Source organism: Chiloscyllium plagiosum, chromosome 18 (assembly GCF_004010195.1).
Source record: "Chiloscyllium plagiosum isolate BGI_BamShark_2017 chromosome 18, ASM401019v2, whole genome shotgun sequence".
In the NCBI taxonomy this organism is placed as follows: domain Eukaryota; kingdom Metazoa; phylum Chordata; class Chondrichthyes; order Orectolobiformes; family Hemiscylliidae; genus Chiloscyllium; species Chiloscyllium plagiosum.
The window spans coordinates 32,979,892-33,001,040 of NC_057727.1; the positions used below are offsets into that span (position 1 = coordinate 32,979,892).

The window sequence follows — 21,149 nt, forward strand, 5'->3', positions numbered from 1 at the left end:
TGCACCACCATCCCCAGCCATAGCGTAGAAATCAATGTTCTCTTCTTGGCACTTTTGGAGCAGTCTCATTGCAAACACTATATCAGTGATTCCTTGACCTTTCATTTGAAATCGCCATGACTATATGATAGTAAGTCCTGTTTAAGATGTTGCACTAACTAGAGGACATAGGTTTAGGGTGAGAGGAGAAAATACAAGAGAGACCTAAGAGGCAACTTTTTCACACAGAGGATGATGAATGTGTGGAATGAGCTGCCAGAGGAAGTGGTGGAGGCTAGTACAATTGCAACATTTAAAAGGCATCTGGATGGGTATATTAATAGAAAGAGTTGAGGGATATGGGCCAGGTGCTAGCAAGTGGGACTAAGTTAGATTGGGATATCTGGTCGGCATGGATGAGTTGGACTGAAGGGTCTGTTTCCGTGCCGTACATCTCTATGATTCTGGACCTGCACTTAAGTCTCTGATGGTTTTGTCGACATACCATATTTGTACTTGAAAAGATGTTCTGTCATGAAGTTTTGACTTTTGAAATGTGAAAGGCGATATAAGTTAGCGAGTTTTGAGAAGATTTGTAGCTCAGGTGGAGGTTCTGGATTGAGGTTTGCTGCAAGGTTTGTTTTCAGACATTTCGTCACCCTACTAGGTAACATCAGTGAGCCTCCAGATGAAGCACTGGTGGTATGGCCTGCTTTCTATTGATGTATTTAGGTTTCCTTGGGTTGGTGATGTCATTTCCTGTTCTTTTTCTCAGGGGTGGTAAATGGGATCCAAGTGTGTTTGTTGATAGAGTTCCAGTTGGAATGCCATTCTTCTCGTGCATGTCTGTGTTTGGCTTGTTCTAGAATGGATGTGTTGACCCAGTCAAAGTGGTGTCCTTCCTCATCTGTATGTAAGGATACTAGTGAGAGTGGGTCATGTCTTTTTATGGCTATGTCCTTTTATGAAGTTCATGTATCCTGGTGGCTAGTTTTCTGCCTGTTTGTCCAATGTAGTGTTTGTTACAGTTCTTGCAAGGTATTTTGTAAATGACATTAGTTTTGCTTGTTGTCTGTTATAGGGTCTTTAAAGTTCATTAGTTGCTGTTTTAGTGTGTTGGGGGGTTGTGGGCTACCATGATGCCAAAAGGTCTGAGTAAACTGGTAGTCATTTCCGAGATGTCTTTGATATTGGGGAGTGGCTAGGGTTTCTGGACATGTTTTGTCTGCTTGTTTGGGCTTGATGCTGAGAAATCAGCGGACTCTGTTCATTGGTTACCCATTCTTTTTGAATATACTGTATAGGTGATTTTCCTCTGCTCTTCATAGTTCCTCTGTGCTGCAGTGTGTGGTGACTCATTGAAATAGTGTTCTAACGCAACTTTGTTTATGGCTATACAAGTAGTAATAATTCTTAAAACAAAAGACTGTTAAGTAAAATAGTGCAAAGTTTATTAGAAATTTTGTATTGTTATTAACATGGTGCTTTGGTAAAAAAAAAATTCGAAGCTCGATCATATTTCTACTTATTTAAATGTGTTTTTGAATATCCGTTCTCAAAAGTTATATCACAGTTACTTATTTAAATACAAATACACTTAATCCTACAAATTACTGTTAGTTTAGGAACATATACGAGAATAGATATTTTATATAAAAGTGTAACCAAATTAAAATATGCATCTAAGCAAAATACCAGTACTGGTATTTGCACAGCTTTTATTTATCGATACATAATATGCAGTACAAATATTAGTAGTAAAACTCACACTGTTATTTTTCCACTGGTATTGCAATTCCTGTACCAATTTCATTAATGGTAGTGACCAGCATCTTCCTGTGAAACTTGATTGTTAATATAATCGCATATTTTATACACAATACGCTCATCTTAAACAGTGATTTAATAACTTTGTCTGTGTCTTCACCTTGGCATGTAGTCACACACTGAAAAAAATCTTCTCAAAAGATATGATAATTTTCTTCCCCTGTTATTTTTCAATACTGTTTGAGTTTTTTTTGTACTGTTTTTAGTTAAATGCTCTTCAGGAGAAGGGTGCAAAGATCATGTTGTGCCATTTTTTAGCAAGATGCTCTGCAGGTCTTCTGGCAGTGATAAAATGATTGCTTCAATGTGCATTTGCAGTTTCTCCAATGTGTTTTGTTTTATTGGAAGGCAATGTTGCTTGGCTTGCACCTGAATAGACAGAATATGTTTAATTTACCTAGAAGTTTTTTTTAAAAATTATACAGGTTTCATCAATGAAAGTTACATTAATGTAACTCCCATAAAGTTAAACATTCCATAGTAAATATGAAAGCATTAGTGTAGTGTAAAATAATTTTTTTGTTTCATGTCATCCCACATACTTTGTCTCAAGAATTTCATATAACAATTGATCTGTTCCAGCTTTAATCTTCGACATAGAACTTTAATGTAAGAATGGGCCAAAGCTGTCACAATATCAGTAACAATGAAAGAGAGGAAGCCCTTTTAAGTGTTCAAATCAGTTTTGAAGGCCTCAAGACAGCATGGCAGCCCTAGTGCTCAAAATAATTCTGACTGCCATGTCTGTGAAGCTGCACTCTCTAACACAAGAGTGGCTTCATTGTTCTCAACAACAGGAGATTAATTCTAATTCTTCCTAGAATATTTCCTACCTGTACAAAACATATGCTTGATATGGAAAGATTTTGGTTCTAAATCAATTTATCCCGGAAATTGCTTGGCCTTAACAGTTTGTAGTTGCATTTTCCATATTTTTATTAGCAGACAATCTGTGTCCACATTTTCCAACAACAAAAATGCTATATTCTGCACCAAATACCCAAATTCCAGAGTCTGACTGGGCATCAAGTCAACTTTATTGGTATTCTGCAATTAACATTTTCAGAAATTATTTTTTATACTTACCAACTTCTCTTTCAATTTCAATACCAAATCCACCACCTCAACTTCTGTGTGCTTCTGAATCCACATCAGTAAATCCTAACAAAAAACAGGGTTAAATCCAAATTAAACAAAGTACTTCAACAATGATTGTTTTTCACAAGTTACGTGCATATACTAGGTCCTTGGGTGATATTTCATGATCATAAGAGTCCAATTTTGTAAATTATTTAGAAGAATTAAGGCATTAATTTTACAAGGCACAAAATTCAGCATATATGGAGGCTACTTTGTTCTACTCACTGCATCACATAAGGCCTCTAGGTGCAATGCCTCCAATTTTTGTGTCATTTCTTTCCACCTTGACCGGAACCAACCATCAAAGTTTGGTGATTTCAGGAACTGTCTTAATGAAATGGAAAATAAACAGGAACATCATAACTCCATGTGAGTATTATTGCAAATGTAATCATATAGTGGATCTTTCTGCCAGCTAAAACTTGACAGAATTATGAAATTAAAGTGACGCTGGAGTACACAACCTTAACAACACATACTGGTAGACTTTGTAGCTTTCCATCCAGTTGGAACTTCTGTAGTCCATTTGTTCCCTGTATCCCATTCAATGTAGTCATAACTAATCTTTGATCTTGTCTGCAATACTTTTGATTAACACAATTTTTTTTCATTCAGGTTTAAAATTAACAATTGGACAAGGCTTCCAAACTGCATTTAGATGAATTTCCTAATTTCACCACTTGTTCTAATCTTTTGAATATGTCCCCATGCCAGATGCAACCAAATTCTCTACCCAAAGCATTTGTTTATATTAATATCTTGAAAATTGAGATCAAATCATCCTTAACATTTCAGTTTTATGGAATTTAATCCTAGTTTGTGTCATCTCTTTGGACTTTCATTGTTTTCATCTTTCACCACTTAGTACTCTGATTTTTTTTGACTAAAGTCAGTGATTTCACATCACCACATTGACATTTATTCACTACAATTTTGTCGATTATACAGACATACATTACGGAAACAGACCCTTTGGTCCAAACCAATCCCATCTGCCTGCATTTAACCCACATCTTTCTAAACCTTTCTTATTCATGTACCTGTCCAAACTTTACTTTAAATATTGTAACTGTATTTGCAGCTACCACTTCTTCTGACAGTTCATTTCACATACAAATCACCCTCTATATGAAAAATCTCCCCCTCAGGTCCCTTTTAAACTTTTCCTCTCTCACTTAAAATTATGCCCTTTCCTAAGGAAAAGACCTTTGCTATTCATCTTATCTATGCCCCTCATGATTTTATAAACCTCTATAAGGTCACCCCTCAATCTCCCAACTGAGAAAATTCCCAGCCTGTCTAACCTCTTCTTATAACTCAAATCCTCCAGTCCTGGTAACATCTTTATACTTCTTTTCTGCACCTTCTAATTTAATAATACCTTACTATAGTAGTGCGACCAGAACTATATACAGTACTCCAAAAGTGATCTTACCAACATCATGTACAACCTCAACATGACGTCCCAATCCTAAACTCAATAGTCTGTGCATTGAAGGCAAAAGTGTCAAATGTTTTCTTTCCTACTGTCCACCTGTGACGCAACTTTCAATGGATTATGTACCTGAACCCCAGGTCTCTAATACAGCACCCCCAGGGCCCTACTGTTAACTGTGTAAGTCTTGCCCTTGTACGTCTTATCAAAATGCAATACCTTGTATTTAAATTAAACTTCATCTGCCACTCTTTGGCCCACTGGTCCAACTGATCAAGATCCTGTTGTAATCTTCATCACTGTCTACTATACCACCAATTTTGATGTCATTCACGAACGTATGGACCATGCTTCCTATATTATCATCCAAACTGTTTACATAAATGACAAACAACAGTGGATGCAGCACCAATCCCTGCAAAATGTCACTGGTCACAGGCATCCGGTCCAAATTAGCTTAGAGTCATATGAGATGTACAGCATGGAAACAGACCCTTCGGTCCAACCCGTCCATGCCGACCAGATATCCCAACCCAATCTAGTCCCACCTGCCAGCACCCAGCCCATATCCCTCTAAAACCTTCCTATTCATATACCCATCCAAATGCCTCTTAAATGTTGCCATTGTACCAACCTCCACCACTTCCTCCGGCAGCTCATTCCATACACGTACCACCCTCTGTTTAAAAAGTTGCTCCTTAGGTCTCTTTTATATCTTTCCCCTCTCACCCTGAACCTATGCCCTCTAGTTCTAGACTCCCCGACCACAGGGAAAAGACTTTGCCTATTTAACTTATCCATGCCCCTCAATTTTGTAAACCTCTAAGATCACCCCTCAGCCTCAGACGCTCCAGGGAAAACAGTCCCAGCCTGTTCAGCCTCTCCCTATACTCAAATTCTCCAGTCCTGGCAGCATCCTTGTAAATCTTTTCTGAACCCTTTCAAGTTTCACAACATTTTTCTGATAGGAAGGAGACCAGAATTGCCCACAATATTCCAAGTGGCCTAACCAATGTCCTGTACAGCCGCAACATGACCTCCTAACTCCTGTACTCAATACTCTGACCAATAAAGGAAAGCATACCAAACGCCTCCTTCACTATCGTATCTATCTGCGACTCCACTTGTAAGGAGCTATGAACCTGCACTCCAAGGTCTCTTTGTTCAGCATCACTCCCTAGGACCTTACCATTTTGTGTATAAGTCCTGCTAAGATTTGTTTCCCGAAATGAAGCACCTCGCATTTATCTGAATTAAACTCCATCTGCCACTTCTCAGCCCATTGGCCCATCTGGTCAAGATCCTGTTGTAATCTGAGGTAACCCTCTTCGCTGTCCACTACACCTCCAATTTTGGTGTCATCTGCAAACTTACTAACTGTACCTCTTATGCTCGCATCCAAATCATTTATGTAAATGACAAAAAGTAGAGGGCCCAGCACCGATCCTTGTGGCACTCCACTGATCACAGGCCTCCAGTCTTAAAAACAACCCTCCACCACCACCCTCTATCTTCTACCTTTGAGCCAGTTCTGTACCCAAATGGCTAGTTCTCCCTGTATTCCATGAGATCTAACCTTGCTAATCAGTCTCCCATGGGGAACCTTGTCGAATGCCTTACTGAAGTCCATATAGATCACATTTACTGCTCTGCCATCTACACTGCTCACAGCATCACCCATCTGTGGATATTTACTTTCTATCTCATCACCTAAGTTGTTAACAAGTAAGGTGAATAATTAAAAAATCATTGGTGAGAGTTTGCCTTCAATAATGCATTTTACCTAATGTGGCTGAACCTATGTTATCTTTGGTATTGAAGAATCCAATAGACATTCATTATGACTATTATGTACATCCTCAGGCACAAAGGTCTGAGCTAATATTATGCTATTACTTTTCAGCATAAGAGCATACCTCAAGTGAATCAAGACAAGATGGAGTATGAAATCTATCTTTCTTCAGGATACACAGTATAATGCAGTGAGCATGTCTCAGACTTACTGACTGAGAGACATTATACATCAGTTGCAACACAGACCTCTGTGGGACACCATTACTTACATTCTGCAAAAGTACCTGCTCAATATTCATCTCCACCTATTGCCCTTCAGCCGATTTCCTAAACAGGTCACCAACTGGCTTCAAATCCATGAGCTTCAATTTTGTAATGAAGGAACTTTTATCAGATGCATTCTAGAAGTCCATGTACATAAGATCCATGGATTCAACATTGTCCAGTATCTTAGTTACTTATTTAAAAAATTCAAGTTTCTCAGGCAGAACCTATATTTACAAATCCCCTGATCAGCTGAAAATTTAAGATTTACTTCAAGATGCTTTCAAGCAACAGATATCATAACACTTCCATAATTCTCTGGTTTCCCTCTCACATTTTTTTCCAATACCAGAATGACATTCATAACTTTCCAATCTGAAAGAACAATATTCAAATCAAAAGAATGTTGGAAGATTACGGTTAAGGCATCTGCAAGTTTCTCACCCACTTCCTTTAAAACTGATTCTGGGGATTTGCTATTTGTTTTTTCAGTACTTTTATTTTACTTACATTGTATAACTACAAGTAGTTTCCCTGGGTATGCAATCCTTCTGTAAATAGAAACTCAATATCTATTCAAAAGGTGCCCACCATGAATTTTTCTAATTTTTATTTACGATCAGTTTTCAAGGGGCCACCGTTGTTCCTCATTCCCAATATAATTACAAAACATTTCTGTTGAATTTTATCCTTTGCAGGTTTCATTTTAATGTTTCCTTTCGATACCCTTAATATCTATTTTGTCACCTTTTGTGATTTTTGTATCCTGCCCAACCGGATCATTATTTTACTTGTTGGTGTCATTTTCCTTTAATTTTGTGGTGTCTTTTACCCTTTTGTAATTCATGGTACTCTTTTCAAAAAGGGAGTTCTTTCTCTTTAAGCGTATAACCTGGTTCTATATAATATTTAATTATCTTGAAGACCTCTCATGGATCTTCTGATCAAGTTACCCAATAACAGATTTTCCCAAATTACTGTGGCCAATCCCTATCACATCCTGTTGATGTAGCTTTGAACTAAATCTAAAATCTTACACAAACTGTTTTTCTTCCTTCCATACACAACATTGAACTTGCTTATACAATGATCACCATTAGAAAATGTTCACCTACTCCAAGAACATTAACTAAATCAAGCTCATTACTGATTACTGAACAGAATATGGGTTAGTTGGCTTGTTGATTCTAGTTTGTCAAACAATTTCCCAATCATGAAATACTGTCACATCCAAAATACTAAACGATCTCCCTACAGTGAAGATAAATGTGGAAATAAATGTCATTACAGATAATTCCATGGTTTGTGCAGAAAGCTACACTGAGAGGCATTGTTGTAGGGTGTGACTGGAGAAAATAAATGGTCAAAAAAGGTTAAAACCAGTAAATTTACTTTTTCTCATTGGTATAGTAAATGCAAATAATTTTAACCATCATTAAAGTTTATTTTTACTATTGAGCCGTGTCTGTTTCTCTGCTGCCAATACCCTCAACTCTTATCTTTATCCTCATGCCCTTGTTATCTGTAGGTGTAATCATTAAAAGCACTCTTGGCTAAGCTCCCAAGTTGTACTTTCTGTATACATGAGGTCATCCAAAACTCCACTGCTTGGATCTTGTATGAGATTCCATTCATCCATCACAGTTCAATGCTCAGTGACTTGTAATGGCTCCCACTGGAGCAACATTTGGATTTTAAAATCCTCATTCCTGTCCTAATATATCGTTAGGAGCTGTGGTGTGCTATTTTTGACAGCACTCTATTAAGCTTTGGTATGTTTAACCACATTAAAGGCAATACATAAAATAAAGTTAATGCTTCTCAAGTTCAACTTCTACTTTCAGAATTAAAAATGGAGACAACAATTATGTAAAGCAAAACCTCCCATGAGGCAAATAAAATTTAAAGAATATCACTTAAAAATCTTGGACTTATTTGTTTTTGAAGACTGAATTGTAAAACATGAATAATATACCTTGGTCTTTTCAAAAATTTGCATCATTGAATTAGTCTCACTTCTATTCTGCATTTCTTCAGAGCGGTTGATTTCTTCCTTCTATCACCCCATGCCTGATACCAGCACACAAACAGAGAACCAGAGATCTAATACTCTTCAAATGTGGTATTTCTCATTTAATTCAGAGAAGATTTTTGAACTTGCTAAACAATATTTTATTCAATTCTATTATCATTGATGTGACTAAAAATAGAAGAGGTATCAATTTGGTACTCATCCTGATTTCATGATCCAGAACTTGAGAGTCCCTGATTTTTCATCCTTTTCACCACACTATCTCATCTTCCAGTCAACCAAATAATTGGAATGCTCCCTATTTTTTAAAATTCACTCATGGAATGTGGGGGTCGCTGGCTTATCTGCCCCAGTAGCGCTTGAGAAGGTGGTGGTGAGCTGCCTTATAAAGCTGCTGCAGTGGAATTCTAGGATTTTGACCCAGCTACAGTGAAGGAATGGTGATATATTTCCAAGACTAGATGGTGAGTGGTTTGGAGGGGTAATTCCAGGTGGTGGTGTTCCCAAGTATCTGCTGCTCTTGTTAAGCTATGTGGAAGTGCTCATGACTTTGAAAGATTCTGTTGAATGATTTTTGGTGAATTTCTGCAATGTGTCTTGTAGATAGAACATGCTGCTGCTTCTGAGCTTTGGTGCTGGAGCAAGTGAATGCTTGTGGGTATAATTCGAGCAGGCTGCTATGTCCTGGATGGTGTCAAGTTTCTTGTGTTGTTCATGCTGTATTCATCCAGGCAAATGGGGAGTATTCCATCACTGTCTTGAATTGTGCTTTGTAAATGATGGATAGGATTTGGCATGTCAGGAGAGGAGTTACTTGCCACAGTATTCCTAGCTTCTGACCTGCTCGTGTAGCCACTGTATTTGTATGATGAGTTCAACTGTGTTTCATCTCCAGGATATTGATTGCAGTGGATTCACTGATGGTAACACCATTTGAATGTCAAGAGATGGTGGTCAGATTGGCTCTTATTACAAATGTCTGGCATTTGTGTGGTGTGAATGTTACTTGACGCTTATCAACCCAAGCCTGGATATTGTCCAGATCTTGTTGCATAATCTGCACATAGAAGGGGCTAATTTGTTTTGCTCAAATGCCACAGAGGAGGAATTCCTGGAGCGTATACAGGTTGGTTTTCTTGACCAATATGTGAAGGAACTCCCAACTGGACAGCGGGTCATCTTAAATTGGGTACTGTGTAATGAGAAGGGAATCATTGTTAATCTAGCTGTGCAAGAACCCTTGGGGATGAGTGACCATTGCATGATAGAATTTTTTTAAAAACAAGATGGAGAGTGAGGTAGTTGATTTAGAGACTAGGGCGCTGAATCTTAATAAAGGAAACTATGAAGATATGAGGTGTGAGCTGGCCTCGATAGATTTGGGTAAGTTACTTAAAGGGCTGCCAGTGGATCGGTAATGACAAACCTTCAAAGAATGCATGTGGGAACTGCAACAACTATTTATTCCTTTCTGCAACAAAAGCCAAATGGGTCGGCCAAACCATGGCTTACAAAGGAAATTAGATTTAGTATCCAGTCCAAAGGAAGAAGCAAACAGATTGGCCAAGAAAAATAATAGTTCTGAGGATTGGGAGCAGTTTAGATTTCAGCAAAGAAGGACCAAGGGGAAAATACAGTACGAAAGTAAGCTTGCAGAGAACATAAAGACTGACTCTAAGAGCTTCTATATATACGGGAAGACAAACATAGGTCCCCAACAGACAAGCAGGGGATTGTATAATAGGGCACAAAGAAATGGCTGAGCAACTGAATACATGCTTTCGTTCTATCTTCACAAAAGAGGACACACATCAGATACCAGAAATGTTGGAGAATGCAAGATTTAGTGAAAGGGAAGAACTAAGGAAGATTAATATTAGTAGAGAAATGGTGCTGGGAAAATTGAGGGGATTGAAGGCTGATAAATCTCCAGGGCCTGATTAATCTACATCCCAGAATACGTGAGGAAGTGGCTCTAGAAATAGTGGATCCATTGGCGGTCATCTTCCAGGATTCTATAGACTCTGGTAGAGTCCCTGCAGATTGCATGGTAGCTAATGCCACTCCAATATTCAAAAAGAGAGGTAGAGAGAAACCAGGGAATTAGAGACCAGTCAGCCTAAAATTGGTAGTGGGGAAAATTCTCAAATCCATTATCAAGGACTTTATAGCGGAGCATTTTGAAAGCAGTGGCAGGATCAGAAAGAGTCAGCATGAAGTTATGAGGGGGAAATCATGCTTGGCAAATCTGTTCGAATTCTATGAAGATGTAACTAGTAGAGTTGACAAGGGGGAGCCAGTCGATGTGGTATATTTGGACTTTAAGAAAGAGTTTGACAAAATCACACATAAGCGCATGGGACTGGGGGAAGTGTATTGAGAAGAATAGAAGACTGGTTGGCAGAGAGGAAACAAAGAGTAGGAATTAATGGGTCCTTTTCAAATTGGCAGGCAGTAACTAGTGGGGTGCCACAGGGATCAGTGCAGGGACCCCAATTTTCACAACATATATTAATGATTTGGATGAGGGAACAAAATGTAACATCTCAAAGTTTGCAGATGATACCAAATTGGATGGGAAGGTGAACTGTGGCGAGGATACAGAAATTCTTCAGCACGATCTGGAAAGGTTGGGTGAATGGGCAAATCAATGGTAGATGCAGCATTATTTGGATAAATGTGAGGTTATTCACTTTGGAAGCAAATACAAAAGGCAGATTACTACCTGAATGGCTATAAATTGGGAGAGAGAAGTGTGCAGTGGGACTGTGGTGTTCTTGTGCACCAGTCGCTGAAGGTAAGCATACAGGTGCAACAGGTGGTAAAGAAGGCAAATGGTATTCTGGCCTTTGTGAGAGAGGTTTCAAGTACAGGAGCATGCATGTGTCGTTGCAGTTATACAGGGCCTTGGTGAGGCCACACCTAAAATATCGTGTTCAATTTTGGTCTCCTTTTCTGAGGAAGGATGCTCTTACTCTTGAGGGAGTGCAGCAAGCCTTACGGGCTAATTCCGGGGATGGCAGGACTAACATTTGAGGACACAATGGCTAGGTTAGGATTGTTTTCGCTGGACTTCGGATGAATGAGCAGAGATCTCATAGAGACTTATAAAATTCTAACAGGAGTAGACAGGGTAGATGCAGGGAAGATGTTCCTGATGGTGGGTGCATCCAGAATGAGGGATCATAGAGGATTCAGGGTAGACCATTTAGAGTGGAGATAAGGAGACATTTCTTCACGCAACGAGTGGTGAGCCTATGGAATTCATTACTACAGCAAGTAGTTGATGCCAAAACATTGATGTATTGAAGAGGCGGTTAGATGTAGCACTTGGGGGAAGTTGAATCAAAGGTTATGGGGAGAAAGCAGGATTAGGCTATTAGGCAGAAGTTGGATGGTCAGCCAGAAGGGCCAAATGGCCTCCTCCTGCTCCTATCTTCTATGTTTCATGCATTTGTATATGGACTGCTTCAGTATGTGAGGAGTCACAAATGGTGCTGAACACTATGATCATTAGTGAATGTCCCCACTTCTGACCTTATGATGCAGGGAAAATCATTAATGTAGCAGCTGAAGATGGTTGGACCGAGCACATTACCCTGAGCTACTCCTGCAGAGACATCCTGGAACTGAGATGATTGACGACCAACAACCATAACCATTTTCCCAAGTGCCAGGTATAACTCCAGCCAACATAGAGTTTGTCACCTGATTCCCATTAATTCCAGTTTTGCTAAGGCTCCTTGATACCAGCTCTTTTGTCCATGTGTAAACCAAAGCTGTAATGAGCTCAGGAGCGGAGTGGCCCTGGCGGAACCCAAACTGGTTGCCACTGAGCAGGTTATTGCTGGAGTAGATGCTGCTTGATAGCACTGTTGATGACATCTACCATCACTTTCCTGGTGATCGAGAGTCGAATGATGGGTGGTAACTGGCCAGGCTGAATTTGTCCTTTGTTTTGTCCAGAGAAATACCTTGGTAATTTTCCACATTCTTGGGTAGATGCCAGTGTTATAACTGTACTGGAGTAGCTTGGCTAGGAGTGCAACAGGTTCTGGAGCAGACACCTTCAATACTATAGGCCAAATTGTTATCAGGGCCCTAAGCCTTGACAATATTCAGTGCCTATAATAGTTTGTTGATACATTGCATGGTTGAGGAGCTGGTGTATGGGAGAAGGATGCACATTTTTGGATCATTGGAACCTCTTCTGGGGTAGAAGTGACCTGAACTTGAATTGGAAGGAGACTAAGATACTGGCAGGGAGATTTGCTAGAACTACTTGGAAGGATTTAAACTAATAAAGTGCGGGGAACCCAGGGAGATAATGAGGAAAGAGGTCAATCTGAGACTGGTACAGTTGAGAAAAGAAGTGAGTCAAACAGTCGGAGACAAAGCAGAGAACAAGGTAGGACTGATAAATTAAACTGCATTTATTTCAATGCAATAGGCCTAACAGGGAAGGCAGATGAACTCAGGGCATGATGAGGAACATGGGACTGGGATATCATAGCGATTACAGAAACATGGCTCAGGGATGGGCAGGACTGGCAGCTTAATGTTGCAGGATACAAATGCTACAGGAAGGATAGAAAGGAAGGCGAGAAAGGAGTGGGAGTAGCATTTTTAATAAGGGATAGCATTATAGCTGTACTTAGGAAGGATATTCCCAGAAATACATCCAGGGAAGTTATTTGGGTCGAAATGAGAAATAAGAAAGGGATGATCACCTTATTGGGATTGTATTATAGTCCCCTTATAGTCAGCGGGAAACTGAGAAACAAACTTGTAAGGAGATCTCAGCTATCTGTAAGAATAATAGGGTGGTTACGGTCAGGGACTTTAACTTTCCAAACATAGACTAGGACTGGCATAGTGTTAAGGGTTTAGATGGCGAGGAATTTGTTAAATGTGTACCAGAAAATTTTCTGATCCAGTATGTGGATTTACCTATTGAGGGCAGATGTTCACAGGTAAAGGGATGGCTGGAAAACCGGAAGCTTTCAGAATTGAGATAACAAGAGTCCAGAGACAGTATATTCCTATTTAGATTAGATTAGGTTCCCTACAGTGTGGAAACAGGCCCATCAGCCCAACAAGGCAGGTGGGACTAGATTGGGTTGGAATATATAGTCGGCATGGACGAGTTGGACCGAAGGGTCTGTTTCCGTGCTGTACATCTCTATGACTATGATTCTAAGTCCACACCGACCCTCCAAAGAGTAACCCACCAGACCCATTTCCCTCTGATTAATGCACCTAACACTATCGGCAATTTAGCATAGGCAATCCACCTGACCTGTACATCTTTGGACTGTGGGAAGAAACCAGAGCATCAGGAAGAAATCCACGCAGACACAGGGAGAATGTGCAAACTCCACACAGACAGTCACCAGAGGGTGGAATCGAACCCGGGTCCCTGGTGCTGTGAGGCTGCAGTGCTAATTACTGAGCCACCGTGCCACCTGGTAGGTGTAGGGAATGCTGAATGACAAGAGAAATTGAGGGTTTGGATAAGAAAATGAAGGAAGCATATGTCAGGTATAGACTGCATAGATCGAGTGAATCCTCAGAAGAGTATAAAGGCAGTAGGAGTATACTTAAGAGGGAAATCAGGAGGGCAAAAAGGGGACATGAGATAGCTTTTGCAAACAAGGTTAAGGAGAATCCAAAGGGTTTTTACAGGAAATTAAGGATTAAAGGGAAACTAGAAAGCAAATAGGATCCCTCAAAGATCAGCAATGCAGCCTTTGTGTGGAGCTACAGGAGATGGGGGAGATACTAAATGAGTATTTTGCATCAGTGTTCACTGTGGAGAAGGACATGGAAGATATATAATGCAGGGAAACAGATGGTGATGTCTTGAAAAATGTCCATATTACAGAGGTGAACGTGTTGGATGTCTTGAAACGCATTAAGGTGGATAAATCCCCAGGACCTGATCAGGTGTACCCGAGAACTCTGTGGGAAGCTAGTGAAGTGATTGCTGGGCCCCTTGCTGGGTTATTTGTGGAGGAGGCTGGTACAGTTGCAACATTTAAAAGTCATAAGACTTCACAAGGTCCAGAGTCAATGTTGAGGATTCCCAAGGTAATGCTCCCTCCTGATTGTAAACCACAGTGCTGCAATTTCAATTAGGTCTGTCCTGCTGGTGGGGCTGGATAGATCTGGATGGTGATGGTGTTGCCTGGGAAATTATAAGGTATGATTATTGTGTGAGCATGACTATATCAAACTGTTGCTTGACTTGTCTGTGAGACAGCTCTCCCAGTTGGCACTAACCCCAAGAGTTAAAAAGGACGACTTTGCAGGGTCAACAGAGCTGTTTCTGCCATCAGCATTTTCGCTGCCTAGATCAATGCCAGGTGGTCCACCCAGAGTTGTGAGACTTTATCATGATTGACACAATTGATTAGCTTCTTAGGCCATTTCAGCATGCAGTTGAAAGTCAACTACACTGTGAAGGCTCTGGAGTCACATGTAGGCCAGACCAGGTGGATATGGCAGATTTCCTTCCCTGAAGAATATTAGTGAGCCAGATGGGTTTACCCGACAAACTACCATGATTTCATAGTCACTCTAGTAATTGTAACAAGGTCAGCTCGGTGGACCTCATAGAATATGAGTTGCCTGATTAAGGCTGTTAGTCTGATCTAATCAATCAGGGAGCCCTGACTGACAGATAAGAACAGGTGTGTCAGACATCCTGTTCACTCTGACAGCCGGCTCCGAGGGAGCTGAATCAATGTCAAGGACTCTCCACGTGTAAATATTGGGTGATGGGATACTGGTCTCTGTGGAGTTATTTCAGTCGTCAGTAAATTCTTAATTCCAGATTTTATTTTTTATTGAATTCAGATTTCACTATCTTTTAAACCCAGGTCCCCCGGAACATTAGATGAGTTTCTGGATCAATAGTCTCGCAATAATACCATTAGGCCATTGCTTCCTTTTTCACCTTTTTACCCTTTACTGAAGATAATAAACTCTCTATCAGTTGTCAATAATTATTTAGGTCTTAGCTAATTTCTGTTCAGGAAAAAGGATAATAGATCTGAATCCGGCCAAATCTTAAGAAAGAAAAATCAGTTGGTAGTTACCTGTACAGACCGATCCAATCGCCCTTTAAACGAGAGGTTAGTTGCGGCCCTGCTTTTTCCAAAGTTTTCATGAACTCTTCTTCACTAAAGGGCTTTAACTGAGGTGGACTCTAAGAGCCAAAAATGAAATAATGCATTGAAAACTACTTAACTTGAAAAGGATATCCAAGTTTCAGTAAATAATGTCAAACTGAATTGTGGATTTCTGAAAGGTTGACTGAATGCTTTCTTACCTTCCATGGTGAAATACTCTTTTGTAAAGGCATCAAACTGGCTACATATCGTTCCTGAAATAAAGTTTAAATATACCATGCTGACATAGCAATTTAGAAAACATACAGGTCGTTCTGCTGTAATGGGCATTTCGTTAATACAATTAACAAATTGGGGACACTGTTCCTAAAGCGCAAACTTTTAAAGCACGTATTAATATAACGAGATTCCAGTTCCATTAATTTAAGTGGTGTTTCAAATATGCGATTTTCTTAAAACACGGGGTTGCATGAGAATGGAACTACTGCGTTATAGGAGAACCAACAGTATTGGCTTAATTGATCCCTAACTATTTCACCATCCTGAAAGATAGCCCAAGCACCCATGAACTGGCCTCTCTGAAACGTGAGTAATTTAGCTTGAGAGCATGTTAAAATAATTAATCAACAACCAACCTTCACATTAAAGTCACAGACATATCAAACAGCATTTTACACAGAATATTAGAAGACTGAAGCCCAGTGAGTTTTCCCTCACCTTTATCTTCAAATCTATGTTCAAGTTGAGTCATTGAACCATATGAAGACGCAAGGTACCAGGTTTAATCCCTGCTCTGATTATAGAGTGTAAACCAGAATAGCTGGAAGGCATGCTAATTAGTTTTAATAGCCCAGGCTTTGGGATTGGGAAAAGGAAAATATATTAATTAGTTGATTCTCTTGCTGGCAATGGTTATTCTGTTTCACTGCAATGCTTCTCAGTTAAATAGATTGTTAAAGCTCACTGCTAAAACATACACAAATGGTTGTCTGGTCAAGAGACTAAGGTGCTACAGCTAGCTACAGAATCAACATTTTAAAAAGCCAATATTTTTTATGAAATTTAAAACTTACCAATGGAATGATGAAACTTTGTGTCAGTTCTAAAAGGTAACGTCTAAGAATTGCACTTTGTGCTTCTGAAGGTCGCTTTTGCTGTATACCCTGTGGAGACAGTAACAACATAAATTGAGGATGTGTAAACTGAACAATGCAAAGGATTTCAATTACATAGTAATTTAGAAAATTTGAACTTAGCAAACAACAAATTTTCAAACGTCACTGGTAAAGTTCAACAATCATTGAGTTCTTTAATCATGACAAATTGTAGCTTTAAGTTAAATGTATTGTCCAAAACAATAACCACTGACTACACCAACATTTAAGTGAGGCCTGAGTAATAACTGCATTAGTGAAATTAACAAAATTGTATTTCAGCATCCCTTCATGAAAGGGAAATCATGCCTGACTAGTTTATGAGAGTTTTTATTGAGGAATTCTCAACAAGAGTGGCTAGAAGGGCAACAGCAGATGTTTTCTATTTGGACTTCCAGAAGGCATTCAATAAGGTATCTCACAAAAGGTTAAGTTATAATACAACACGTTATGGTATTTGAAATAATATGTTGGCATGGAGAGAGAATTGGCTCATGAGCAGGAAACAACAAGTGGGGATACGGAATTCTTTTTCAGATTGGCAACATGTAACCAGTGGGGTTCCACAGGGGTCAGTGCTGGGACAACAAATGTTTACAATAGATATTTATGATTGGAGGAAGGAAGTAAATGTACTGTAGCCAAATTTACCGATGACACAAAATAGATGGAACAGCAAGTTGCAAGAGGGATACAGAGTTTATGGAGAGATATTGATAGGTTGAGTGGTCAAAACATTGTAGGGCATTTTTGAGGAAAATGTGAGGTTGTTCATTTTCAAAAGCAAAACAAAAGAACTATTATTTACACTGAGAAAAAATGCAGAAAGGTGCAACACAAAAGGACTGGGGGAACACGCACTTGAATCTTGTAAATGAATAAAGGAAACACAAAAAAATAGAACACAGGTAATCAGAAAGGCTAGTAGAATGTTGGCCCTTATTTCAAGGGAGTTGGAATACAAGAATACAATGGTCCTTGATTAACGAAAGAGGGACTTACGAACCCTTATACTTACAAATGTGATTACATACAGGGAACAGTTTTCAAGCCTGACATAGATATTTTCCTGTACTTTAAACACCTGTTTTATATTATTTTGCACTGTACTCTAACTTGATAGCAAATAAACCGGTGAACACAACCTGGGAAATGCCTGTTAAGTCTTAATGCAATTATACAAGATGCCAGTGAGACCACATCTGAAGTACTGAGAGTAGTTTTGGTTCCCTTATTTAAGGCAAGATATTATATCATTGTAGGAAATTCAGTGAAGGTCCACTAGGATGATCTAGTACGAAGGGACTGTCTTACAATCAAAGATTAAACAGGTTGAGACTCTACTTATCGGAATTTAGAAGAATCAGTTGGTCTTACAGGATCAGGAGAGTAGGCCATTTGGTCCCTCATGCTTGCTCTGCCATCCCATAAGATTGTGGCTGATCTGTGGTGCAACTCCATATGCTTTGGGCACATATCCCTTGATTAATAAAAAGTTTTTCACCTAATTTCATTTAACAATTAGATTAGATTAGATTAGATTAGATTACTTACAGTGTGGAAACAGGCCCTTCGGCCCAACAAGTCCACACCGACCCGCCGAAGCGTAACCCACCCAGACCCATTCCCCTATATTTACCCCTTCATCTAACACATTTTTTGGATTGTGGGAGGAAACCGGAGCACCCGGAGGAAACCCACGCAGACATGGGGAGAACGTGCAAACTCCACACAGTCAGTCGCCTGAGGCGGGAATTGAACCCGGGTCTCTGGCCCTGTGAGGCAACAGTGCTAACCACTGTGCCACCGTGCCGCCCACGGTGCATCAATTGCCATAAGAGGAAGAGAGTTTCAAACCTTCATTACTCTTTACATGTATTCTTTGCATGTTTCATTGAAACATATAGGACTCTTCAGGGGTAAATGCTGAGAGGATGTATCCTTTCATGGGAGAGTCTAGTACCTGAGGGCACTACCCTTTGACAGAAAAAAATCCTCACCTGTCTTAAGTGGGTGACCCCTTACTCTGAGTTTCTGCCCTCTAATTCTAGATTTGCTTACAAGAAAATTATAGCATTTACCTGTCAGTCCCTTAAAATCCTGAATGTTTCAATAAGATTACCTCTCATTTTCTAAACTCCAGTAAGTACAGGCATTATCTACTTAACTTGTTCTGAACTGAAACTCTAAAACCAGGGACCAAAGTCACACCCACAATCAACAAATCTCTACTATTCATTTTTGATTGACCCTTTTGCTATTGTTTATCTGCATGGCAATTTGGTCACAATCAGTTTCTGAAAGCAAGGTGTTTTATTAGAAATCACATCCTGGAGAAAGAAATCTAGTTCTTAAAGTGAGCATCACCCCAACATAAAGTATAGGTTTCTCTCCAAAAGCACATCGCTGAACAATTCAGAAATATATGCTGCATGTGGGCCGTGCAATAGTTCTCCCCTCATCCTTCTTATGGTTCATGTAGGCATAGAGCAACACTACATTCAAGTGGTTAGCCTAGATAAATACATCAAGAGTAGCACAGTGTATTGGTATGCTGCCTTCATGTTTATGAATTGACACTGTGTCATTAGATGTTCCACAGTCTCTTCTGAATGACTAAACTCACAAATTGGAGAGCTTTTAATTTTCTATTTATATGTAGAAATTGTTGTCCGTGAGTTTTACAGAAGATCAAAACCGGCATTTTCTTTATCAAGTTTTCCATGAGATGCTTGAGTTAAGAGTCATAGAGATGTACAGCATGGAAACAGACCCTTCAGTCCATTCAACTTTCCAAATTTCATCAGGATGAAGTCATATTATTGAATCTACATGCTAAACCTTTAATGTGATGATAAAATTAGCATAAGTTAAATAATGAAAAGTAATATCCAACGATTCATTTCTCAAGGCCTACCTTCTGCACTTGTTTTATTATCTCTTCATCTCGGCTCAGGAACGTTTTATAGGAAGTGTACACACCTACAGAAAAACGTGGCAATTGTTATATTCGATATTGAGGTCAGACATACTAGTTCAAATGACTATACCGTAGAATTTCTTCAAAAGGCGCACAGCTGAGGTCAAACAGCAACAGCAGTAGGGGAGCATTGGAGCTGCCTTTATTATCGCAGGAGCGGTCAACATCTCAAAACTTTAATGATAACTGGACACATCCATTTCCAGGAATTACATATTCAGTAGCAAAGCTGCAAGAAAGGAAGAGGATAGCCTTGCCATTCTCTGCCTATATCCTTTAAAAATGCACTTTTTCTGCACGGCTTCCTTCTTTCACTTGTTGGGATGCGGAGTCTGTGTGTCCCACTAAAAACCAGATCTATGCTTCCATGGAAATCAAGGCATATGGAAAGCATGGGGAAAGTGGGGTAAAGACCAAAGATCAAACATGATTGTATTGAATCAATTCACTCTTATTTTCTACACTTCATATATGAGAAATAGCTTAATTACTAAAGTATCAACTCAAAATTACTGAAGTGAAACTTAAAATTTGTAAAATGTTTCAATATTTATCTCCTACACTGTGGACTTCAATTTTCCCATTCTCCTTTGTTTCTGCACTAAATATTTAACATGATATTATTCATTAAACCTATTCTAGCATTTATTTTACTTCTTACACCACCTCCTCAGGCTTAGTCATCCTCATCTGATAAGGGTTGACTCATTATTTCTCCAAAACCAGGATGAATTTTAGAAGCTTAAAATAATACAAGTGTGCAATAAAAATAAATCAGCAGGGTAGCGATAACTAAATAACAATAAAATGAAAACCAAAAGATCTATGGATGCTGGAAATCAGAAACAAAACCAGAAATTGCTGAAAAGCTCAGCAGCGTCTGTGAAAAGAAATCAGAGTTAACATTCCAGATCCAATGACCCTTTCTCCGAACTGATGGTAGCTGGGAAAAAGTTGATTTTATGCAGAATTTATGGTTTGAGGAGAGGGTAAGGAGTAAATGATTGGCAGAGAGAGAGCCTAAAGATGCAGGAGAACAGTTGGACAAAGGAGTGGACAATGATAAGCCTAGGAGAATAACTAGCTATTTGTGAGGCCTATTAGTTGCAAACAATGGGTTGTGCGTAATAGAAGACCATGTGATAACATGGCCTGGTTTGTGGGGATTGAGATAAGATATGGGAGAAGGTGCCTCAAGCCCGAAAATTGTTGAACTCTATATGGAAAGCTATAGAGTCCGAAAAGCTATAGAGTTCGCAAGTGGAAAATGAGGCACTGTTCTTCCAGCTTGCGCTGAGCTTCACTGGAGCACTGCAGCAAACCTGAGGAAGAGATGTTGGTTAGGGAACACAGTGGGAGAATACACATGCTGGAGATCAGAGTACAGTGGTGCTGGAGAAGCACAGCAAGT

The 21,149-nt window shown here is 39.4% G+C and overlaps 1 protein-coding gene across 6 annotated transcripts in view; it reads right to left on the reverse strand.

The window, feature by feature from the left end:
- Window positions 1-1,406: 1,406 nt before the first annotated feature.
- dennd6aa (DENN/MADD domain containing 6Aa) overlaps window positions 1,407-21,149 on the reverse strand; it is a 107,929-nt gene continuing 88,186 nt past the window's right edge. For 3 of the 6 annotated variants that reach the window (XM_043708170.1, XM_043708166.1, XM_043708169.1), the window contains 7 exons: window positions 19,676-19,740; window positions 16,678-16,767; window positions 15,805-15,858; window positions 15,572-15,681; window positions 3,172-3,274; window positions 2,893-2,967; window positions 1,408-2,175 (listed from right to left, as the gene is read on the reverse strand). In XM_043708170.1, coding sequence (XP_043564105.1) covers window positions 2,044-2,175; window positions 2,893-2,967; window positions 3,172-3,274; window positions 15,572-15,681; window positions 15,805-15,858; window positions 16,678-16,767; window positions 19,676-19,740 — 629 coding nt within the window. In that variant the 3' untranslated portion in view covers window positions 1,408-2,043. Of the gene's footprint in view, window positions 2,176-2,892; window positions 2,968-3,171; window positions 3,275-15,571; window positions 15,682-15,804; window positions 15,859-16,677; window positions 16,768-19,675; window positions 19,741-21,149 lie in introns of those variants that run through there. The other 3 variants (XM_043708167.1, XM_043708168.1, XM_043708171.1) reach the window with 2 other exon arrangements.